This window comes from Gallinula chloropus, assembly GCF_964237585.1.
Source record: "Gallinula chloropus genome assembly, chromosome: 10".
Taxonomy (NCBI): Eukaryota; Metazoa; Chordata; class Aves; order Gruiformes; family Rallidae; genus Gallinula; species Gallinula chloropus.
In genome coordinates this window covers 14,603,787-14,626,041 of record NC_140095.1, presented here as the reverse complement: position 1 = coordinate 14,626,041, position 22,255 = coordinate 14,603,787, and the positions used below count along the sequence as shown (strand labels likewise).

Here is a 22,255-nt window from a genome sequence, read left to right as displayed (position 1 = left end):
GAAAGCAAATTCTTTCAATCTCACCCAGCATCTTTAAGAATTGATAGATTGCACTGGCTCAGAACTGTCTGCTCCCCGATAATAAACGAGTTGCTAGCAGAGGTAGCCGGCTCCCAGATCCATTTGTGATCCAAAGGGCTTACAGCTGCTTCCCACTTTCACAATGCCAAAGCCACAGAACACACAGACAGCGAGGGCCAGGAAGGCAGCCTCCTGCTCCTGTCTGCTCGCTGCTCTCCTGTGGCTAAAGGGAGACTGTCAAACACGATTTCCTTTTGATGGGGCCTTTTTTGATGTAAATTTGCTGTTGTTGAAAGTGAATAATTTGCAGCTCTAGCTCCAGGCAAGGATAGCCAGGAAAAACACCGCAAATCTTAACCCCTGCACACTACACGCCGGCAGCACCTCTTGCAGCTCTGGACATGAACCATCCTATGGCATGAGTGCCCATAGTCCTACAGCAACAGACCTCATTGCTCTGGCTGCATCCCCCTGTATGGTTCGACCAGCGCAGACAGCACTAAAGCAAACATCATCGCCACAGGCTCCTGCAGTCCCACTGGAGGATGCTGCTGGAGGATGCTGACGTACCTCCATCAACTTGACCCCAATTCCCTCCACACCCAGCCTCCACAACACTGCTTTAGATTTCACTGCACAGCCCTGGGAACCAAGGGGGTGATTAATTATTATTTTTTTAATTTTGTTTTCAAAGTTATCTTGCTCAAGGTGCTAGTTTAGAGTCACATCTTTACTTTCCTTCCAGAGAAACCTGAATGCACATTGCTATCACACTCCTCTGAAGTCACTGTCAAATGGCAGTCAGAATTCAGGACCACAGCAGGGGTGGGATTCTGAGTATCCCAAGGATTCTCAGGTGTATTTTGATACAGGGTTTCGGATCTCATTTGGCTCAGATGCTATAGGATGGTATTTTAGAAATGACTACTTCATTTTGGCCAGCTTTTTTTATTTCTTCCCCCCTAAAAAGCTTACAAGATTGATTGTTCCAGTGCGACAGAGGGCTTAGCTGTGCTCATTCCATCAGAGCTAGTGGGGATGCTCAGCCAAATCCCCAGGTGCTGTTTTGAAAATGCTACAGTTAGCATCTGAAGGCATTCCTCCCCTGACGATGCCGACTCTATGATCCCCTGGAGCCTACTCATAGGGAAAGGCAGAATCAGCCAGTGGCACATCAACAGAAAAGAGAAAGAGATCTGCTTAAAGACAGCAAAACCAAACTCAGGCCTTGTTGCTAGAGCACTGCAAACACTGCCAGTGAGCCCATGAAAAGTGAAAAATAAAAGAGGCCAAGAGGATGAGAGAACATCTCGGGTGCCTGCCCTTGAGGGGCCACTGTGGTACTGTACTGAAATGCAGAAGGTGAACCTGAGAAGAGCAGTTTCTATGCCACAAACATATGTTTTCATCACTTCTTAGCAATATCAGAATAGCCAACCCGCAAACTGCCTGTCTGCAGAGTGGTGCCTGCTTTTATCAAAGCCTTTACAGGCTGCTCGCAGGGAGAGCAGGAAAACGTTTGGCACGGCTCAGATATCACCTTCAGCAGAGCATTGAGGAATTAGCCAAAGGACATAACACTGCAGACACTTTGAGTAGGATTCATCTCCTCTACCTCTCATGGTAAGCTATCTAAGCCAAGTTTGTCACCTTGCCTCCAGTATCACCAAGGGAGATAAGCGGCACCTTTGGAGGGTGATTCCTCCAGCGCTAGGATGGGTGTCTAAGCTCAAAAGGATTGCTCACTGGAGGGCTCTCTGCTGATTACAGTGGTCACCTTGATGAGTAGCTTAGAGGGCAGCTAATCCTTAGCCAGAGAAGTCACAGAGGATAGATTTCCTTCTTGATGCTTTACAGACTTAGGACCTGCTGCTTAAGGACACTGCTAAGGCATGCAGGCAGTGACACTGCACAAGCACCCTGGGTCAAGCTCAGGTTTGGTTCTTCTACTCCCTTCTTCTGTTCCTCCACGGCAAAGCAGAACTGACACAGTAAACGCATGATTTTGTTGTTTTACATGGTGCTTCACAGAGGAAGAAAATGATTAGGGAAAAGCATTTGCACTGAGGACACATGTAGGGACTTAACCTGAAAACAAGTTTTGCTGGGCTAAACCTTCCCAAGAAAAGAAATTTGGCAATGGTCTTTTAACTTGCAGATGCAGTTTGAGATGGTGCATGTTGCTGTTTCCACTCCAGTGTGACTGTTAACACTCACTAAAACTGTGATAGTGCTTGAATGAGAGTTTCCTCTTAGACAGTCAAGCCTGTACCCCAAACTGGTGGTGGTTACTCCAAAACAGGAGGTGATGAGGGCTTTTTGGGGAAGGGTTTATCTGTGAAGGCATCTGGTTGCTGCTCTGGGAGCAGGGGGTGGAATGCAGAAGCTATCTTTCCTTCTACCTGGGGACTGCATGATGAAGTCATTGCCCCCCTAATTATTAGCACGTAAGCGTGGGCATGTCTGGGAACACAAAGAGCTGGTTTTCTAGTCTGTGGGTGACTGCAAATGGACATCCTCATGAAAGGCCCAGGACTTGTGGGGTGCTGCAGGTTCAGGAGAGGTGCCAGTATCTGCTCCCTCTGAGGTGTCTGCTGAGTCTGGTACACGGGGGTGCTAAGGTGGATGATGTTATGGTATAGATGACTCAATATTAGAAATTTCCCTGAGTTCATCCACACATTTCTCTTGGGTTCCAAACAAGCGATGACTCGTAATGCCTGCTGGGTTACACAGCAAGGCTCTGCTTTCCCCAAAGCCTCTCCCTCTGCTATCCCCACAGGAGACAAGCATGAGGACTCCCAGATTACATCCCCACTCCTGGAAGCTGCAGACCGTGGGTTTTGCTTGGCACAGACACAACAAGATGAGCAGAGAAGACCCCAGAACCAGGACAGGCAAGACGACTAAAATGAATTCTGATTAAATCCGTGAAATGCACTCAGCTCTGCCTTTGCTCAGGACGGACTAGGGACAGCTGCCGTGCCCGACCGTTTTTCTGGGACAGTGAACTGGAAACAGCCTCACTGCACAGGCTGCACTACAGCTCGCTTCCCGTCCTCCCTGCAAGAGCAACGTCCCCTCAACCCCTTCCCCCACCACAGCCTTATGTGGTTTGGCTTTCTATTACTTCCTTTGGTAGTTCATTAAAGACATTAATCACCTCCTGCACAAAGACATTTCTCCTGAAGTCCCTGCAGGCCAGGCCTCGTTCTCAGCTGTGGCTCTGCTGGCTGCTCCAGCCCTCTGTCAGGACAAGGCTGGAGGCCCAGACCTGCCCCCGTTTCTCTGCATCCTTGTCAGACACCCATTGGGTGGTCACCCCCAAGCCTCCCCTACCATGTGTGCTCTGACAAGAGCCTCCTTTCCTGCTAACCATCTCACTGTGGTCTGCATCTCAGGAATTACTCACTTTAGTAAGTAATATAGGTGCATATGTTACTTTATATATATTGCTTTATATATTTGTATATATTTACTTCAGCAATATATTACCTTAGTTAGTAATATAGGTGGTAGTGGGACAGTTGGACTAAATGATTTTGAAGGTCTTTTCCAATCTTACTGATTATATGATTCAGCATTTGTAGTCTCCCTTTTCCCTGGCCAGGTAGTCCCATCTCAGGACCAGTACACAGCCACTCACGTGCATCATGCAACAGGCCACATCTAAATGGCACATGCTTATCGTGCAATAAGCGTGCTGCTGCACAAGGCTGACCGAGGGGAAGGCACAGCAGTTCATTGGGATTGTTGCAGCAGCAGTGAGAGGGCTGCAAGCTGTGTTAAACATGCTGTTGGTTTGCAATAAGCACCCCATGCAGGGGATTCGCTGCCCTAAGCACTGCAGTTTGGTTCTGCGGCGGTGGCAATGAAGAAGAGGAAGGACAGGAGCAAGATGAGCTATGCCAGATGGGAGACACCAGCAGGATCTACCTCATACGTGGGCAGGAGGAGGAAGTGCTCTCAGAGAGCAAAACCTCCCCAGGCATAGGTAAAGATCGAAGAGAAAGACAAGGGAAAACTCCAACTACTGCAGACCTGCTGCCTGTCCTCTTTTTCCTGTGTCAGGTCTCCTGACCCAGCATTTCTCCATCCTTCATCCCTGTGTGCTCTCCTGTGCTTTCCCACAAGCTCCCATGCCTACTGGTGTTTTTGTCTGCTGCTCACCTGCCAGAATAGCAACACTGCCAGTGTTCTCAGGAGGGGCTGAATGGGGCGTGAGTGCTGCGTGGAAGGGAAGCTAACAAGGCTCAGGGCACTCAGGGGATATTGGCAGGCCAGTGGGAGAAAAAAAACTCTCTCAATCGCTGATGCCTTTTGCCTGTTGAAGCTTACTGCTGAAGTGTTGGGAGGGTAGGGGGTGAGAGACAGCCCTCCCTTTCATGTGAGCAATCCTTCTGCTCTGCATCTACATTGCCCACAGCAGCCTCTGTATCTCTCCTCCGACTCTCCAGCCCTCAATCTTTCATCTCCCTCCCACTTCATCTCTATTAACACAGTTACAGGACCTCACTTATTAAATCAAATCCAAGACTCCTATAGCATATAGAGATACAGACACATATGCCGTATCCACATGAGAATCCTGCCATCAGTTGTATGTTACATCTCAATCTTTGACATCAGTTGTTTTCTTTTGCACTCCTCCGCTCTGTCAAAAACAAATAAAATCAAAGAATGAAAAGACCCTCTTGAAGAAGCCAAGATCTAGCAATTTGTAGCTGTTACTCGCCTCTTCATTGCCTCTCGCTGCTACTTCCTCAAGGGATCATTCAGTCCTGCGATGCATAAGCACGTCTCCTCCTGAAATGCAGCCCTGGGTGAGGGTTGGCAAGGGTGTGGCTTCCAGAGAACGGGGAAAATAACTGATATACATTAATAAAAAGGATATAATTGCCAGGGGTTTATTTTGGTTGTTGCTCTTTTGTGGTGGTGTGGTGTGTGTGGTTTTTTTTAAGAATGCCCCAGAGGGAACAAGCAGGTCTGGCTGCTAAAGGGCAGCATGAGAAAATCAACTGGAGACTCATTACTCTGTAAGCTAATGAGCGATCAGTTCAGCAGGTGAGCAGGGAACAGTTTCTGCCGGATAGCATGCTGTTATTATTCTAATCATTCAGTATTGTTTTGAAATGGTTTGGGTTAGGGTTTTTTTGCTGGGATGGTGGTGGATTGCTAATAGCTCAGTTCAGCCCTTCTTCTGTACCTTGCCTAGCATCTCACTTCCTCAGGAGCCTGTACAGTCTCCCAAAGCACATCCCTTGCTCTGCCAGACAGCACTTTTCACTGGGAAAAAAACATTTCCCCCGGTTCAGTTCTACACAACTAAAGGCAGAGAAGTAAACCCCCATCTCTCTTTAAAGGAATGCAGTTGAAATAAATACATTTTTGTCTTCAGACTTGTGTTAATACCGCACCCCGGAGAATTTGGATCTGCAGAATATTAAAGTCTCCCTGACTTATTGCCTCTTTAAGAAGCATGTTGATTTTGTGTTTGCTCTGAGCTCCATGTGTTACTGAAGCTAACCGGGACAGTTCCTGTTTCCACTGGCAGAGAGCTGTTGCCTTTGGGGCCCTAACCCTATTAAGAGAAATGTAAACGTATATATCTAAAATTCCCACTAGAGTTTTGGAAAGGAACAGCGCACCTCCCCACGCTGCCTTCCTCGCAGCCACATGAAGATTTCCACTCTCACCTTGCTAATATGCTAAAAAATAAAGCCTGTGTGTTTCAGGCTTAGTAGGATCCCTATTCACATGAAAAAGCTTTATTTTTAGAGAAGAAAGGATAAGCTGTGAGTGAAAACTGTGACTGTCACACAATGGACAGGTCTGGCCTCTGCTGCTCACTGTTTCTCAAATCCCTTCTCTGCCTGCTGCAGAGCCCAAATTTTACTTATTCACTCTTTTTTTTTGCTTGTCACCAAGGAGGATTTGGGATCCTTTCCAGATGAGCAGATAGATTTGAAGGTATGAAATTCCCCCTATTCCTCCTCTGATTTTTCCTAATTGCATCACGTGTAGATGTGGCATTTAGGGACGTGGCTTAGTGGTGGAGTTGGCAACATTAGGTCAATGGTTGGACTTAATGATCTTAAAGATCTTTTCCAACCTAAATGATGCTATGCTTCTGTACCAGCCTTTCTCCCCAGGCACCACTCCCACAGCCCAGGATCAAAAATTAAATACATAAAAATAGTCATGCAAAGAATAAGTGTTCCCATGCCCTCTGGAGAGAAACGGATACACAGGACTGCAGGAAACCCATTCCTGATGCCTGACGTGTGCTGCCAGCCTCTCGGCAGGCCTGCATCCGCCAGATGACAGTGGAACCCCATCAGTGCCCTGCTGAGGATATTGGCCCACGTTCACCCAGACCTATGAAGGCAGACAGACAAGCCCCATCCTGGCAGCCATAGCTGAGGAAATGGCTCAGCACTCGTCTTTTTAATGCTTTTCCTGCTTGAGGGAAAGCATGTGGAATTAGCTCCCACCTTCTTCATTGATGGTCACGACTGCCAAGCTCCCAGCACCCAGCTCAGACCCTCTGCAGACACCTGGGTCATGGGAGGCTGGTGTCACTCTCAGGACCCGGTCCCTCCTGTGTGGCAGGATTCCACCCACCAGCACCCTCCTTACTGCCTCTGTAAGGTGCTGCCATCTCACTAGACATGGAACTACTAGAAAGCTACAGCCTATCCCTGCCAGAAATTGAGCATCCTTAACCTCAATTTGATCTAACGTGAATTGATGCTCTGTGATTCACCTGCCTGCATCACATCTTTTCCTATTACAAAATCTAAGGAGATGTATTTCCTTGTAGTACCTCTGTTGTACTAATCAAACTGCATCTGATCATTAAAATCCATGTATCTGTTGCCTTAGCTCACATGAAATAGTCATAGCTAGCATCCAGAGCTCTGCAGAGAAAAAAATCCCAGAGCATTTACATGAGATTCCTGACACTGCGCAAATAAAAACTCTACCAACACCACAACAATTACATACTATTACAGGGCTGGGCTTATTTAGACTGTGGAAGTTTAATTATAAAAATTGCATTTTAATTGATTGCTGCTGGAATAATTACAGCAACACCTTTCCAAGAAATGGCGACCATCCTATGTTTGTCAACAAAGAAGCTTCCTTTAAATTCAACGCACAATAATTGTTTAATTAAGCCAAATTTAGATCCTCGTCTGAGAACATTCAAATGTTTGCCTATTCCTTCCTGTCTCTGAGAGGTAATTTAAGAGATAAAAAGCAATCTCCAGAAATGCTCTATCTATATACGTAAGTATTCGTGGAGAAGAAAAAGAAATACTTCATTTCACAGCTGATCTGGATCTAAGCTTGCTGCTATTGATAAGAACATAAGCGCAGAGTGAGTGATCACTACAAATCCTTCTCTAATTGGCACTGGGAGGCCTTCATAAAATATGAACAGATTCCAGGCTACATGTTCATTTTCTAATGCAGATTGGTGATATTCTAGCAGCACCCACAGCCCATACTCGGTATGAGGACCCTGCAGTACCTGTAGCTGTGCATAGATGGAAGGAGAAGGATAAATAATTCATTGTTTGTCAGCCTCTTTACAAGTTTTCTTGCAGCCTGCATAATCCAGCTGCTGTCCTGGACGGACTTCTGTGCTTCAGGCACACAACTCCTCAACGTCCCTTCTCAGTAGCCCAACACCTAAGGACCCACAAGAGCTGGTGGCTGCTCTAGCAAAACTACGGGGCTCTGCTATATTGAGGTTTTTTTAGTCACTGGTTGTTCCCACAAAGTGGCCTGAGTTTTGCAGGGATGGATTTACCAAGCTAGTGACTCACCTTCTGCAAGCGCAGCTGAACAGGGCATGTCCCCCAGGCCAATGCTGGGGAAGTCTGTCGCTGAGCAATCATCTTCCCCAGGCAGTGAGAGCAACCACCACCGTCTGCCTGACGCTGCTGGGGCTCACCTGGGGACTCCGGCCAGAGGCTGAAGGCGGGAGCCTCTGCACCGCAAATTGAATAAAGCCAAGGAGCTCGGGCTGAAGCAACTTGTAGCCCTGAGGAGCTGGGCTGTGCACTGGATGAAGGATGTGCATTATGTGTGCACGAATGGAGGCTGAGACAAAGAGAAAACTATTGCCAGCACTGGTTGTCTCAAGTTAGCGACCTCTCATCCCTTTGCTACCGGACCAACAGGACACGGTTGCTGCAGACCTACCAGGGATAGGAATTTGCAGCTCTCTCCTAAGCTTCAGACCTCTTATGTCCTCCCATCTGGCACTGAGCGCCCTTCTTCCCACACCTCTTAGCTTTGACCTGCAGCATTACCCCTCTTCCCACACCTCTCGGCTCTGATCTGTAGCATCAGCCCTTTAGTGTCAGGTCTGCCCTGAGTGCAGTCAGGCATGGCAAAACTCAGCAAGGCAGAGTCCGCTATCCACTGCGTTAAGGCTACAAACCTCTTTTTGAAACATGACTGAAGACAGAACCTGTGAACACATCTTTAAAGCTGGTCAGAAGGGTTTTGCTCTGCCACATCACTAGGCAAACCTCTCAGCTATGCCACGCTGTCATTGTATAGTCACCCAGCACTGCTGCATGCTCCTGCTGAAGGAAGGGCTCCAAATTCACCTTCCACCTAAACAATTACCTCACCCTTTGAAGAAACAGCACAAAAACATAAAGTCTTCCAACCTTTAGTTAAGAACCCACAAAGCTGCAGGTGTGTATTTTCATACCAGTACGTCACACCACGCACCCAGCTGCAAACACAGAGCCTGCTCATTACCGTCTGTTCTGTGGGATGGAGCAAGTTGAGGGAGATATTTCGGTTATTGAAATGTGCCTGTGCTTCAGTGATGCAACAACATTAGCATCAACCACATACACGGAATACGAGGTTATGGCACGTTGTATCTACTACCTATTTTTGTTTTCTTAATGATTACAGCTTGCTCAAAAATCATACTCTACTGATGTGTCATGCACAGGGACCACCAGACCCGTAGGTGGATCCTGCCCCACACAGTCGCCACGTAATGGTAAAACATCCACAACTGGAAGCATCAGAAATACGAAAGTTACTGCGGGGCTGTCACAGTGACAGCAGCAGCCTCCTGATATTTTACAGATTTATCACTTCCATGGATATTATTGTTACCAATTTACGATCGTCACCAGCACATCATTAACGGCTCCCTGTCGCAGTCACCTGTACACAAATGGTGCATCTCATACTGTAAATTCACCCACTGTCACACCAAAGCTTGCTCATCCTAACTGGTAAGCAGATATATGTCAGGCAGAGGTAGACAGTGTCACAGTCGATGCTGAGATATGTTTTGCATACCATCTCCTTCGACAGGGTGCTGTCATTTTGCGGCAGTTCATCCTGCCACTTCAGCATCACCCCGCAAGCTGCCCAACGAGGCTTTGTGCTTCTGCCGTCACCGCTGATTCTTAATATACATTCTGCATTTTGAATGATGCTGCTTTCAGGCGCTTGCCAGAGGGACCGTGTTTGGCGCACGAGGCCAGATCCTAGCACAAGGCAGGACTTGTCATGGGGCTGGGACCTACAAGTCTTCTTCAGATGTCCTGCTGGAGAGGCTGACAGGGGCAGCATCAGGTTTACAGAGTCCAAACACCCTTGACTTAACCGCCAGTGAAGCAGGTAATGCCAATGAAAAGGAAACGCTGTGTTCTCCATCTCCATGGGAACAAAACCTGGTACTTTTAACTGGTAGCATGGCCAGGCTTTTATCAGAAGATAAGGACCACTGTGTGGGCAGGGGTTTTATTCTCTGTAAATAAACAGATCTTTCTGCTGATATCTAGTCTTGGCAACAGAGAAGGGAATTTGCTGGAAGATGAGGAAGAAAATAATTCCTGGCAAAAGTTTCAACTCCAGCCCTAGAGTGCTAGAACCAGGTCTTCCAACAGTCTGGGTTTTTTTGGGTTGGTTCCCCCCCCATCCTCCACTACATGAAATAACACCTTCTTCTGTGCTTGCAAAACAAATGCTGCCTTCTATAGTCTGGAAGGACTTAGGAAGTTTTTAATTATAAGAAAAGAAAAATGAGGACAAGTGAAGTTGGACTGCACAAAGTGCTCTGCTGGTCTGATCTAGGACAAGGTGCCCTACATAGAGCTCAAATATAACATCCTTTGGGAGTCTGTCTTGCTTCCATTCAGCTTTTGCGAGACCACCCCTGCCCCCGTGCTCCTAATGACACATTTCTAAAGCATAACTAGCATCATGGTCTTGCTATCAACGTTAATGCTGTAAACAAAATCATTAGTGGCAGGCGTAGAGAGGGAGGGAAAGCTGTGCGCAGATGGAGAATTTATTCTAGGGATATTCTTGCCGTTTCTGCTTTCTTCCTGCTATCAGCACTGAAATAGCTCATCCTCAGCCACAGTCAGCAACTCTACCCCAGGTGGGTGACGCTTTCCCTTGATAGATACGAGGTCTGTCTTTCTTCTCCTATTTGTCTACTTTTCCTGCCAAGGAAGTGCCACTGGATTGAGCTGAAATAGTTGCTTTTGCTTGATGGAAACCTTGTAGTTGGCAAATAGAGGGATATTAAGGAAAATAGAAAATCTTTAGATGTGTCATTAGACACTCCAGTGAAAGCATGACCAAATTATTACTTCTCTCTTCTGTCATACTGGCCAAGAAACTCCTGCAGTCTTGTACTTGCAAACCCTCTGACATAAAAAAATCACAGCTTCCCCCCCTTCAAAGAGCCTTATTAATTCCTCTCCTGCACATTCCTGGGCTCTTTTTGCAGGAAAGCATTTTTCCCACCTGCGTGTTTTTCAGCAGAGAGAACAGTCTGTGTCCACCTCTACCCCACTCTCCACATGACTCAACTGCAGAGAGGATGTTTCAGTGAATCGAAACGATACTACGGCCACGAGCCAACAACAATCCCACAGGCTCTAGAAAGGGAAGGGTTCCTCCAGTCCCCCCTGACACACGCACAGAGGCTCAGAGCGTGAAAGCAGCGTCTGACACCAGGTTGAACTGAGAAATTCTTTGTGCATCGCATCCTGACGGCGCGAACCCCTCGCGCGCGGCACCGCACCGCTCACTGAGGGAAAACCAATGCTGCACCAGTCCCCATCGCAACCACAGGGCTGCGTTACAGTTTTTGTTTTCCTCTGATTCCCTCCTGGTCTTATTTGTTGCTGCTAATCTTGGCATTACTAGGCAAGCCGGTTTTGGGGTTGTTTTTTGTTTTCTTTTTCCCAACTATATCATATAACAAGAACAGCACAGCTAATGTGCTGTGCTTTAGCAGGATGCAGATACACCCCAGGACCCACTCTGTGGTGCGAATTCAGTCTTTAACACTTGTCTTTAGAGCCACTGATTTTGCAGGCACTTGAAAGTAGAACTCTCTTACCTCTCTGTCATTATTAGGTATGCCCCTTACTGTGGGTCTGGGCTCCACTTGGGCACCAAGCTGCTGTTTTCTGCTAGGTCTTTCTTCAGTTATAAGGACAGATGGCTAAACTGGGGCTATGGAAGAAGTTGTTCACACTAAACAGATTTCTGTGCTCTCCATGGCTGGGAAGGGGTGTCTGTTGTATACCACAGCTATAGGAAACACAGGAATGAAATCTCAATACAAAGAGTCAGACAGAGCTTAGAGAAACCAGAGGAAAGGAATTCTCAGGGGGTTTAAACCACTTTGGAAGCAATGAAAGAGAAAACACAAGACACGCTGAATAACTGCAACACTACCTCACCCTCTGTTTTAGCACAAATCAAAATGAATCAGAAACACTTTGCTTGTATGTTCAGGGTTGTTGTGCATGGACCCTAAGGGAGTCACACGTTGGGAGCAAGATGTCTCATATTTCTGTCACAAAAAACCCCATTCAGGAATAAAGAAACCAAAGTAAGAGAGCGCATGGTGAAGGCCACTACTTACAGGTGTATGTCATTTCAAAGCTGTCGCTAATGTTCACAATGTCGATCTGGGGAAGGAGCTTAGGGGGTTCCGTGAGCTGAGACAACGCAAACCTAAAAGCCGCATGTTCCTGGGACTGTTGATTAGGAAATAACCCCCCTGGGGAGAAAAACAGAACAACAAGAAGAAAGGTCTTAAGCACACCCGTATTAGCAACCTCTTCATCCCAAAATATTCCTGAGAGCAGAGGGTATATCTCCCCAGCCCAGGGAATGCCTCTACACTCCAAAACCTGACAGCACACAAGACCCGGGGTTTGTGCCCGCTGCGGACAGGCTGGGAGCAGAAAGCCTTTCCAGCCTGCACATTATGTAACGTCTGGATCTCATATTGGAGCCCTGATGTATCCCTGGGCCTGGCAGCCTGCGGGGTCAGGGTGAAGACCACAGGGTTTGGGTCAACCTCCTCACCCCCATAACTTTAGGGAAGAGAAATGGAAGTACTGCCAGTGTTACCTTTATAAAGGAGGAGCGAGAGTCTTTCTTCCTCTTTTCTAACTTGTAATTAGGCTTAGTTCAAACCCTGCCAAGAGGAAGGTGTGCTCCAGAAGGGGTGCAGGGGTTCCCCCTTGCTATGGGATGCTGGGGTATGGGGCAGACTAGCTGACCCTGGCCTGACAGAAGCATCCTCTGAGTGGATGGGGACAGGACTGTGAGAGCCGGAGAAAGGAGGGACTCTTGGCCAAACACCTGCTGCTACTGGAAGTTTGCTGCATGAAAAACCCCCTACATTTAACAGGTGACAACAACCAAACTCAAGGAGGTCAGAAAACAAAAAGCTCGACCCTCAGAAAGGGTTTGGTATGAGCAGAAGAACAGACAAGCCCAGAACCACAGGATGAAATAAATATGATGGGAACTGGGACCAGGCTGGACCCAGGTTCAGAGCCTTTCTCCAGCCATGGACCTTGGAACAAAGTGCTGAGATAACCCGGCCCCAGGAAAAGTTTCCTGCTGCTCCCCCAGCAGGAAATTTGGCTTGCGGCAGATGCCTTCACAGCCACCGGCAAAATGCTGTTAAATTCAGACTGCCTTAAAATCTATACGCATTTAAAGGGAGCACTGTCACAGGCGTTTTACGAGTAGGGAAACAAAGCACTTGACAAGAAGGTAGAATTAAAATAAAGTATCGATGATGGACCCTCCGGGGCAGGTAGCTTGGGGAAGAAGCAAATGTCCAAGGACCGGTTATCAAACGGCACTTTGCACATCTTTAGGATTGGGGCAGCTCCTTGTTGTGTGGAAAGGGCTATTTGTGCATGAATATACCCCCCCCTCCCCGTTCTTCCCACCGCCCAGCCTAATCATGGATGTCAGGAATAAGATGCTAGTAGCCGAGTTAAACCATTATATGTGCTTGTTGGAAGGCAAAGCAAAAATATCTGGGATATGGCACAAATTTGGAGTAAAGGAGAGGCAGGAAGGGAGGGAGACAAGGATGCAGCATCAACAGCAATAAAAGCACCGATTGTGCCGCTGGACTCAGGCAGGAGTTGCTTGAACTTGGTGGATTAGGAATTGATTGGCATTGTAAAGAGAAGGGAGGCGGGAAAGGAAACCGGCATGCAAGGGGAGAGAATTTGGGGCTAGGTCACAAACCATCATCAATAAAGATCAATGGGAGAGTAATAAAAAAACCCGGGGAGGGAGGGGAGCCCTGAGAAGTTACAGAAAGGGAGAAGGGAATCAAACAGGCACTGCTGGTGCGCAGGGGAAGCAAGTAGCATGGAATGAAGAGAGACTTCAGTGCAAAATCTTCCTCCAATAGCTCTGCCCTTATTCTTTAGCAACAACAACAGAGAGCGCCTGTTTGTTACCTCTCGTCCCAGTTACCTACAGATGAGAGCATCCTCACAAAGATGTATAATGCAACCGCTGATTTTGCAAATGCAGCAACACACAATGGCAGCCCAGGCATTTCTCAGAGCAAGAAACAGATATTTCTTTCGTGCTTCCTCCATTTCAGAGGCACTTTTCTCCCTCTGTGTTGGTGTGTGTGTGTGTGTGTGCAGGCATTTATTCCCAGTCTTCCCCTCCCCCAAAGACAAATTGATACATCTCAGCTCTTGCAAAGCTGGTACCAACGCACGAATCCAGCCCTGGCTCTTCACCCCCTTGCTCGCTCGCTCTCTCTCTCTCACACACACACACATTTTGCCTTTCCAAGCAAACGAACGGGTCAGTTTGCCCCCACCGCCCCCTCTCCACCCCGACACCCACTTGCCGGGGAACGTCGCTCCCAAACGGCCCCCCCGGAGCTCTGCACTCACCTATCTGGATATTGTTGGGGAAATTGGCCCCTAACACCGCCCCTAGGAAACTGGTGCAGAAGAAGGCAAAAATGTGCTGCATATTCCCTTTTGCATTGGCGAAAAAGAAGCCCAGTTCCAAGCATAGATTTGATTTTTCCCCCGCTCTGCTCTCTTTAGCTGCCTCTCTCGCCTCCCCTCCGCTGCGCCTTCAGGGTTGCGCGTCTCCCTCGCTCGGAATCCAGCGCCGAGACTGCTGCTTAACACCGCCTGGCAGCAGGATTAACTGAGCCCCGTGAGAAAGAAAGAGAGCCCGCTCCTCATCCACATCCCTCCCCCGCCACACACAACACGCACACGCACACACCAGCCGCTTCCACCCAGCTCCTTCTCCTTCTCCCAGTTGGAGCTCAACAGCTGAGTACCGCATCCCCCCCTCACCCCCCCCGCCTTTTCCCTCCCCCGGCTATCCCCCCCTGGGGAACCTGGCTGGGCTCTCTAAGGGTAATTCCTACCTACCCCTAAATTGCTGGCTTTCCCCCTCAACTTCTCTTGGCAGGAGCCAGAAGGAACCTGCAGATCAGTAGGTGGCAAACTCCTCTAGAGAAAGGGATTAAACTCCGCTCATCCATCGCTTCCCAACCTGGGCTCTCACCCCTGGGTCCCGGACTTGAACAGATCAGCCCCTACAGCCCGGCTCATTAGGATAACAAAGAAGGTCGCATCCTGCAAATGTACCTTGGAAGGAAGGGTTTAAGAGTGACAGAGGTCTCCAAGGAGGAAAAACGGACACTGACCTCCCCCATCACCTTTCTCATGGATTTTTCCTGTCCCCCATTAACCTGTGAGGCTTTTCACCCCTGCTCTTCATGTGGAGAAATCATTGACACCATCACATAGGTCAGGCTTTTGAAATTAGGGGGCTATTTTAGCCTAGATCATTATAGGAGCTGTTCTGTGGCACTTGTAGTGAGGTTGGAGCTTATCTGACCATAAGCAGCTTTGCTCAAAAACAAAAGGGGGGGGGGGGGGAATCAATAGAAGTAAAACCGATAAAAAACAGCTCCCAGGCACAACTTGGGATTCAGAAATATTTGATGAAGAACTGCTGTGAACACAAAGCCATAGCTAACTTACAGAAAATTCACCTCTTCCCCTTTGAAACACAAAGTCCTGAACCAAACTTGTGGCCTACTTGACCCTGAACACCCGTGCACAAGGACAGAGGTTCTGCCCTTACTGTTCTCAGCCTGAATACACACAAGGGGTAAATAGCAGAGAGGAAGCAGAAAGGAAAAAGGATGTTCAGGTCAAAGTTAGAAAGAGGACTGATATGCCTTGTGTCCTGGCTTGGTGTAGAGTGCTTTGCCCTGGTCCCCACTCCTCAACCCCAAAAACATGAGGTTAAATTGCAAGAGCAAAAGTAGTGGCCACTATTTAAAAGTCAGGAACTGCTCCTGTGTAAGGAACAGTTGGACAGACAAGAGGGAGCTCTGCAGAGTGAGACAACTGAAACAGGATGTGGCCAAAGCCCAAAACATCTGCAGTAGCACAGAGACATTCCCTGTTGGCCACAGAACCCAGGTGTGACATAACTTTATCATGCAGGGACAACACTACTCTTTCTATTCTCAAGCCTTTTATAAACAGAATAATCTTGAAAACAGAAGTAGTAACACATTTTTTGTTGGAATCTCTGCTTCCTCTGAAAGATTTACTACAGGTTTAGCTCCCCATACAGACCTTCCTGCCAGCTGCAAGAGTCCCTGGGTAGAGCAGCATCCACAGCCAAACGTGACAATGACCAGAAAAATCATCTTCCATGTTGCTAAGGGCACAGGCTCTGGGTAAATGAGAATGAACCATGATTCCTGTGCTGGCCTTCATTTCATCTCTGCAAATACGAATTCAGAATCTCTAACCTTTTCCTAGATGGTTTTATGGATTTCATTGTGACTTCTCAAATGAAAAAAAATGCTTAAACACCACATAAATGCCAGAGTAGGTATAGGGTCTGCAGCACCAGAGTCTAACACCTTGCATCAGAGAGGAGTTGCACTGATAGCTGCAACTTTGTGGCCTCTTACAAGGGCAGTACATACAGTTACACTGCAAACAGAGCCCAAAAGATTCGCATCTTCCTTATGACAAGCAATAAAGCATCCTTCTAGGATGGATTCCTTCTTTCTCCAGTCTACCCTTGACCAGGACAAGGACTCTCAGTGCCAGAGACTGCAGGTTCGTTACAGCAGTTGTTCAGGCACTCAGGAGTCAGTTATAGGTAGCCAAAGGATGCTCCCACCCTGTCTCACTGCCTGGGTGACCAGCATCCCCAGAGCCACACTCAGGCAAAACAAATTTACATCTGCTGTTGATAGGTAGTACCTTCATCAGATTTCCATCTCGCTCCATGTATAATTTAAGCAATACTGATTTGAGGCTAAAATAACCTGCTGATAGGTTTTATGGGCTCTTGCTTTCCAGCCAAAATTTAATAGAAACAGCTGCATTTATAATCTGAAGAAAGGCACTGAAGGATAACCAGCGCAACAGAAAAATGCTAACACATTTCCAAAACTCCCAAACAGCCTATCTGATAATAATAATAGTAGCCATAACAATAAAATATTGTAATAGCTCAGAGAGAGCTTGCAGTCGCATAAATTAATAACACTGCTTTTGTCTATAAACCTCTCAAAGTGCAGGTGGCTTAACAAGGAGAACCTCACCACAATGTAACAAGATAAGTAGTAATAAGATCATTATTTTAAGAAGGTATTAATTTCCTTTTTCCTCATAGATAACAGCATTCTATTTAGCGTTTGTTAGCACAAAGATGTTAGGAATTAATTCTGGCTGCTATGAAGATTCTTTAAATCAACATCAAAGCAGTATAGTTTCCAAACTTTTGGCCAAACACCAAACCAAGTCTTAATGATGAAATTCTTCGCTGTCATAAGAGTGGTCCCAGCAGAAAGATCAATCCACCACTCAGCCATCACATATCAAATATAGTTCTTTCAGAAGAGCCCAATTATCTAAAAAGCACAAAACCAACCCAAAAACAATCACAGGACACTTTACTCCTCCTTTTTAAGGTTTTGGAAAACAAAATCATTCAATACACAGATAACAGCACAATGCAATCTTAACCAGGGGCAACTAAAAATATCAGGGAGTTGCATTTTGAAGACCCCTCTTTTGCCTCAAAGGGTTTGTAAGATGTAGGTGGGACAGACTGGCGTCTCATGGTTAACAAAGGGCATCCAGGAAGGTTTTGTGGGATTAATGCATGCAATGAATTAGGTAAATGCATGTATAATAAATACATAGGCTTTCCAGTTTAAAGTAAGAAATGGTATAAGGAATTTTGAAAGTGTGTAGAGGTTCACTTAAGATCTTTGCCAGAGATGAGAATAAAAAAATAAGAAAAAGAATACATCAGAGCTCCTGTTACCACTGTGCTCTGCCTGGAGCTGACCTTGCTGTGCTGGGCGAGAACCTTTGTTCTCACCCATTTCTGCTCCAAGGTTTTGCACACCAGAGAGTTTTGTCTCCGAGGAGCCTGTCTGCTGCCTTCCTCTCTGCTCTGCGTGACATGAAGTTGTCCACACAGGCAGAATAGCCTGCCTTCACTACCAGAGCTTTTATTTCCAGGATAGGAAATAAGCAGTTGTTGCAGCAGATATGTTTCTGTACCAGAAGCCTTGGAAAAACAAAGGACTCATTCACATGCAGAAGCCTTCAGCCTTGAAAAATGAGGAAATCAACAGAACTAGGCATCCATCCGACCTCCCAGCAGAATTATTTCCCCCAGTGCCCACTGTGTTTTACATGATGCTCCTGAATGTCTTTAAAAAGGCTATTGAATTACTACTATTTCTGAAATTCCTTTTATTTCCTAGCTGGACAATCTCTATAGGATGCTTTTGATAAAGAGCAAAACGTAATTATAGCAATTAATTTAAATAAACTCCAAACAACACGGACTCTGGTACGGGTTTTGCAGAGCCTTGGCATAAATGAATGCTAATGGAGTCACATGCATTTCTCTCCCTGCCTTGTTCACCTCAATTTTGTTCTTTTGGATAATGCACCTCTCAAGGAACAGTCGTAATGCAGGTGCTGAGGGAACAGACCCCAGAAACTCCAAAAGGGGAAAACTTGGAGGTGATCAAAAAGGAAAAGGGAGGAGATGGCTCCCTACGTTCAGAGCACCAACATACCAGGAAGTGAGTGTACAGCTAGCCCTCAACACACCTACACCCAGCAAACATATGCACAGTCCCTGGTGCCACCCACACAGAAATGACACCGATAGACATGGTTAGGAAAGCGTACGGGTGCTGTACGAGCACACACACACACACTTGCAGGAGCGGGTGGCACAGCTCAAGGGTGTTTGCTGGCACGTGGGCCTGCTGTGGAGGGGCAGGAGTAGCTCTGCATCCTCCTGCACGGTTTTCCAGGCAGGTCTCAGCCTGCACAGGGATTTCAAACCTGGAGGGACAAGGAGCCAAGCACTCAGCCCTTCACTTGCCCATAGTCAGAAAACTCCTACTGAAGTAGAAACGAGAACTTCAAGCTCTTCATGGTCACTTCCATGCTTGGCTACATAGTTCACATTGAAAAAAAAGTCTGATGCAATCTTTAAGACTTGGAAGTTGTTATTTCCACCACTGAAAGGCAGCTTCTATGAACTGTAGTCACCAAACAATTTTTGGTACAGTCTCCCTTACGTAAGTAGCCTCAGTGATGTTTGGTATCCGGCAGAAAAATGAGTCAGGGCTGAGGTGTCTATGGCCCCTCTTTCTTCCACACAGTAGCTGGAGTTATCAAATGACAAATTCTGACATCCCAGAAGCAACTCAAAGGAAAGGCAGGCTTCATCCTTTTCCAGTATGCACTAATATGTGAAGAAGTGGGACAGGCAACACCTGAGATGAGGGTAGCTTCAAGCAAGTCCTGACTGATGCCAAATACCCAGGGGCTGATGCTTTAAGGTCTCCAGATACTGTTTCTTAATTTACTGACTGCTGATGGGGGAAGCCTGATGTGAGCTGAAACTGAGGAATATCAGCTTTTTCCACAAACTGTACAAGAATGTGCTTCTGTTGTCATCCTGATCAGCTTATTACCATATTTATAAGCAACGACTTCTTGCTCACTGTAGGATAATTAAGTAAATGGACTGGAAGATAAATCCGTCAATCAGAGTGGCACAGAATTTCGGCTTGAAATTCATGAGCAGCAGCTGGCAAATGGATGCCACACTTTGGCTTGAAGCACTTGCAGGGTATGATCAGTCTGGCGAGAAAACATGGGCTCCCACGAGCTAGGCTTCACTGCCACCCAGAACAGCTGGATGGGGAGCCTTCAGCACAAATGGTCATCAAGGACCTAACCCATGTACTCAGTCCAAGTCAAGTATAAGCATCAGATACTACAAATCCAGATCTACAACTTTATTTTCCACAGTTGCTGGTCCCACCATCCAGCTGGCCTACTGAGTATGTTTCCATCTGATGGGCTTAATGGGCTCAACTGGGGACAGTTCAGATAGACAACACCATAAACAGACCTGTGCTGGGTCAACATCTATGAGAGCACTTACAGAAACACCATGAATCTCTTCATGCTGAATCCTGACTGATCCCTTCACTGACTCCCCTGACGAAGACCTAGACAACTGCAACCCCAAAAGCACTCTTCCTCACACAGCGAAGGCTACTAGTACTCATTTTTTCTGGTGAATGGCTGATTTATAACTACTTATAGAAACACTCTCTGCCCTAGTCTCAGTTTACGTTCTTTGCTGAGTCATAACCATAAATCAGAGTTGTGGGTGGATCCCTGTTTGTTATTAAAGCACCTTATGTTTTTCTAAGCCTCGCCAGAGGAAGCCAAAATTACTGGTAATACATTAAAGTTACAGTAGGTCTACTGTTTGTTTGAGAATATAATACCCCCCAGATTATTGCCACAGATTGTGCTGTTGTGTTATTTTCTCATTGAATGGAAAAACAAATAAATTACAAGCATTAAAAAAAATAAATTGTTGAGAATGCACGGTAAGAGGATTATTTACTGTGAAAAGCCAGACACATGGGATGCAACCTAAATCAGATATTCTGGTTATCGATAGTTCAGTCAGATGTTTGTCTACGCAGTGAAGTTTTCTTTCACTCAAAGTTCCCGAAACACTGCGAATGCTCCAGATGAAGTCAAACAATGATTGAGGTGATTATGCAGTTTAATATTGATATATGAATCAACTCTCATTTTTAATCCCTGGCATCAAACCCAAGACATGCAGAAAACAAACGTGAAATGAGGAAGATAAAAGGATGCTGATTTAGGAAGAAAAAAAAACAACCCAAAAAGCAGCAGCAGCAATTGCGGCAATTCAAACAGCCTTGCAAAGATCCCATCATTACCATCTGGCTCAGCGGTTCCCAGGCTGCTTTGCTAACACTCAGATAAACAAACATGTGGGCTGTGCTTTGGGGTGGCTGATCCCGGCCTTTCTAATAGTCAAAGGAATCAAAGCTCTGAACTGGAGTAACTGAGTCAAGAAAAGAAGTATCAATTTGCAGCCCTTGCATCACATCCTACTGTAGCAGGCTGCCTGGTACCAGCTGGGAAGGGGGAAGTCTATGCACAAAAGAGAAAAAACTAAAAAATCACCAGAATTATCAGTGTCTTTCTGTCACTGGTTTCTGCAATCAATACAGATATTCACATCACTACTCATTCCTTAATTGCTACCCATGCTTTATCTCAGAGCGCAGTCGGAATTGCTGTGTTGGATCAAATCACACAATCACTCCAAATCCCGCCCTGTCTGACTGTCCCAGTCTCGCACGGAGCGTGGTGTACCACCAGATAGCAGTCTGCATGGTCTAAATGGGTTGGATTTCACAAGGGCTAATAACTGACTGGGAACAGACACCTGTGGGAAGTTTGCAGGGAGAGATTTTTCTTTATTTCCACACGTGGACCCGGCACAAATAACTTGAAGTCTCTCAAAAAAGACATTGTAAAACAAAATGCCGTTACGTAATTTTATATGAGGAGTTGTTTTCTTTAAGTTCTCAATGGATGTGAAAGAAAAAGGCTTTTGGGTTCAGTTTAGATGAAGAATAAACTGAGATGTGCAGAGTTTCTCAATAAAAAAGGAAATCCAATACCCATCCATTCTTGGAGAAGGCACAGGAAAGCTTCAGGACAGGACACGGAAAGTCATTAGAGCTGGAAAGAGAAGAACAAGAAGATTGGCATCACTTAGCTGAAGAGGGAATGAGGAACTCCAGGTAGTCACAGTACTGCCTGGCCTAGAGGCACTCCATCAGGTGTGCCTTTGATCCACTTCTATAGCTCCAGAAGCATTTTTAAAGTTCCACGAAGTAATTTTCTACAATCGTGTGGCAGAGGGCCACAGCAGTGGGATGTCCCAGCTTTTTGCTACTATGTTGGAGCATCTGAGCTCTCCACAGCTCCGTATCGTGGCCAGTTGCTACGATGTGCCAGAGGACATTGCTGCCAGCTCTGCAGATGTGTAATTGGAAGGAGAATGGGGGGGGACACAGCAGCAGCTGCTCCCTCCCGTGCAACTGGCTGGTGCAGGGGAACTGCATTTTGTGGACACTCAACATCAAGGTCCTTAGCTGAGCTATCGCTGGTAGGCTGCTCTACACAGGCAAAGAGCTTAGCTGGCTGATGAGGATCTGTAGGTTATCTATAATTTCTCCTCTTCATCTTTTAGACACCGCAGAAGTGACAGAGAGCGGAGGATATAATCTGAAACAAACGCCATCATTAAAGAATCATCCCATTTCCCAGGCTGGAGGGGCGAGATAAGAAAGATGATACAGGTCCTGCTACACCTTGTGTTTCTGGAGGTGTCCCATATTTAGAGACTTTCTGTGCTCATCAAGATTTTTGCCCAACACTTCCCGTACATCGCAAGCACAGATCAGTGCTGTCTTACGAACAAAAGGCCAGACTTC

At 46.6% G+C, this 22,255-nt stretch overlaps 1 protein-coding gene across 4 annotated transcripts in view; it reads right to left on the bottom strand.

Annotated features, from left to right (window-relative positions):
- GRIA1 (glutamate ionotropic receptor AMPA type subunit 1) overlaps positions 1 to 14,349 on the bottom strand; it is a gene marked incomplete at both ends in the record, with an annotated part of 124,785 nt that extends 110,436 nt beyond the window's left edge. For all 4 annotated transcript variants that reach the window (XM_084268752.1, XM_084268751.1, XM_084268753.1 and 1 more), the window contains 2 exons: positions 11,960 to 12,097; positions 14,268 to 14,349. In XM_084268752.1, coding sequence (XP_084124878.1) covers positions 11,960 to 12,097; positions 14,268 to 14,349 — 220 coding nt within the window. The remainder of the gene's footprint in view (positions 1 to 11,959; positions 12,098 to 14,267) is intronic.
- Between the last annotated feature and the right edge of the window lie 7,906 nt (positions 14,350 to 22,255).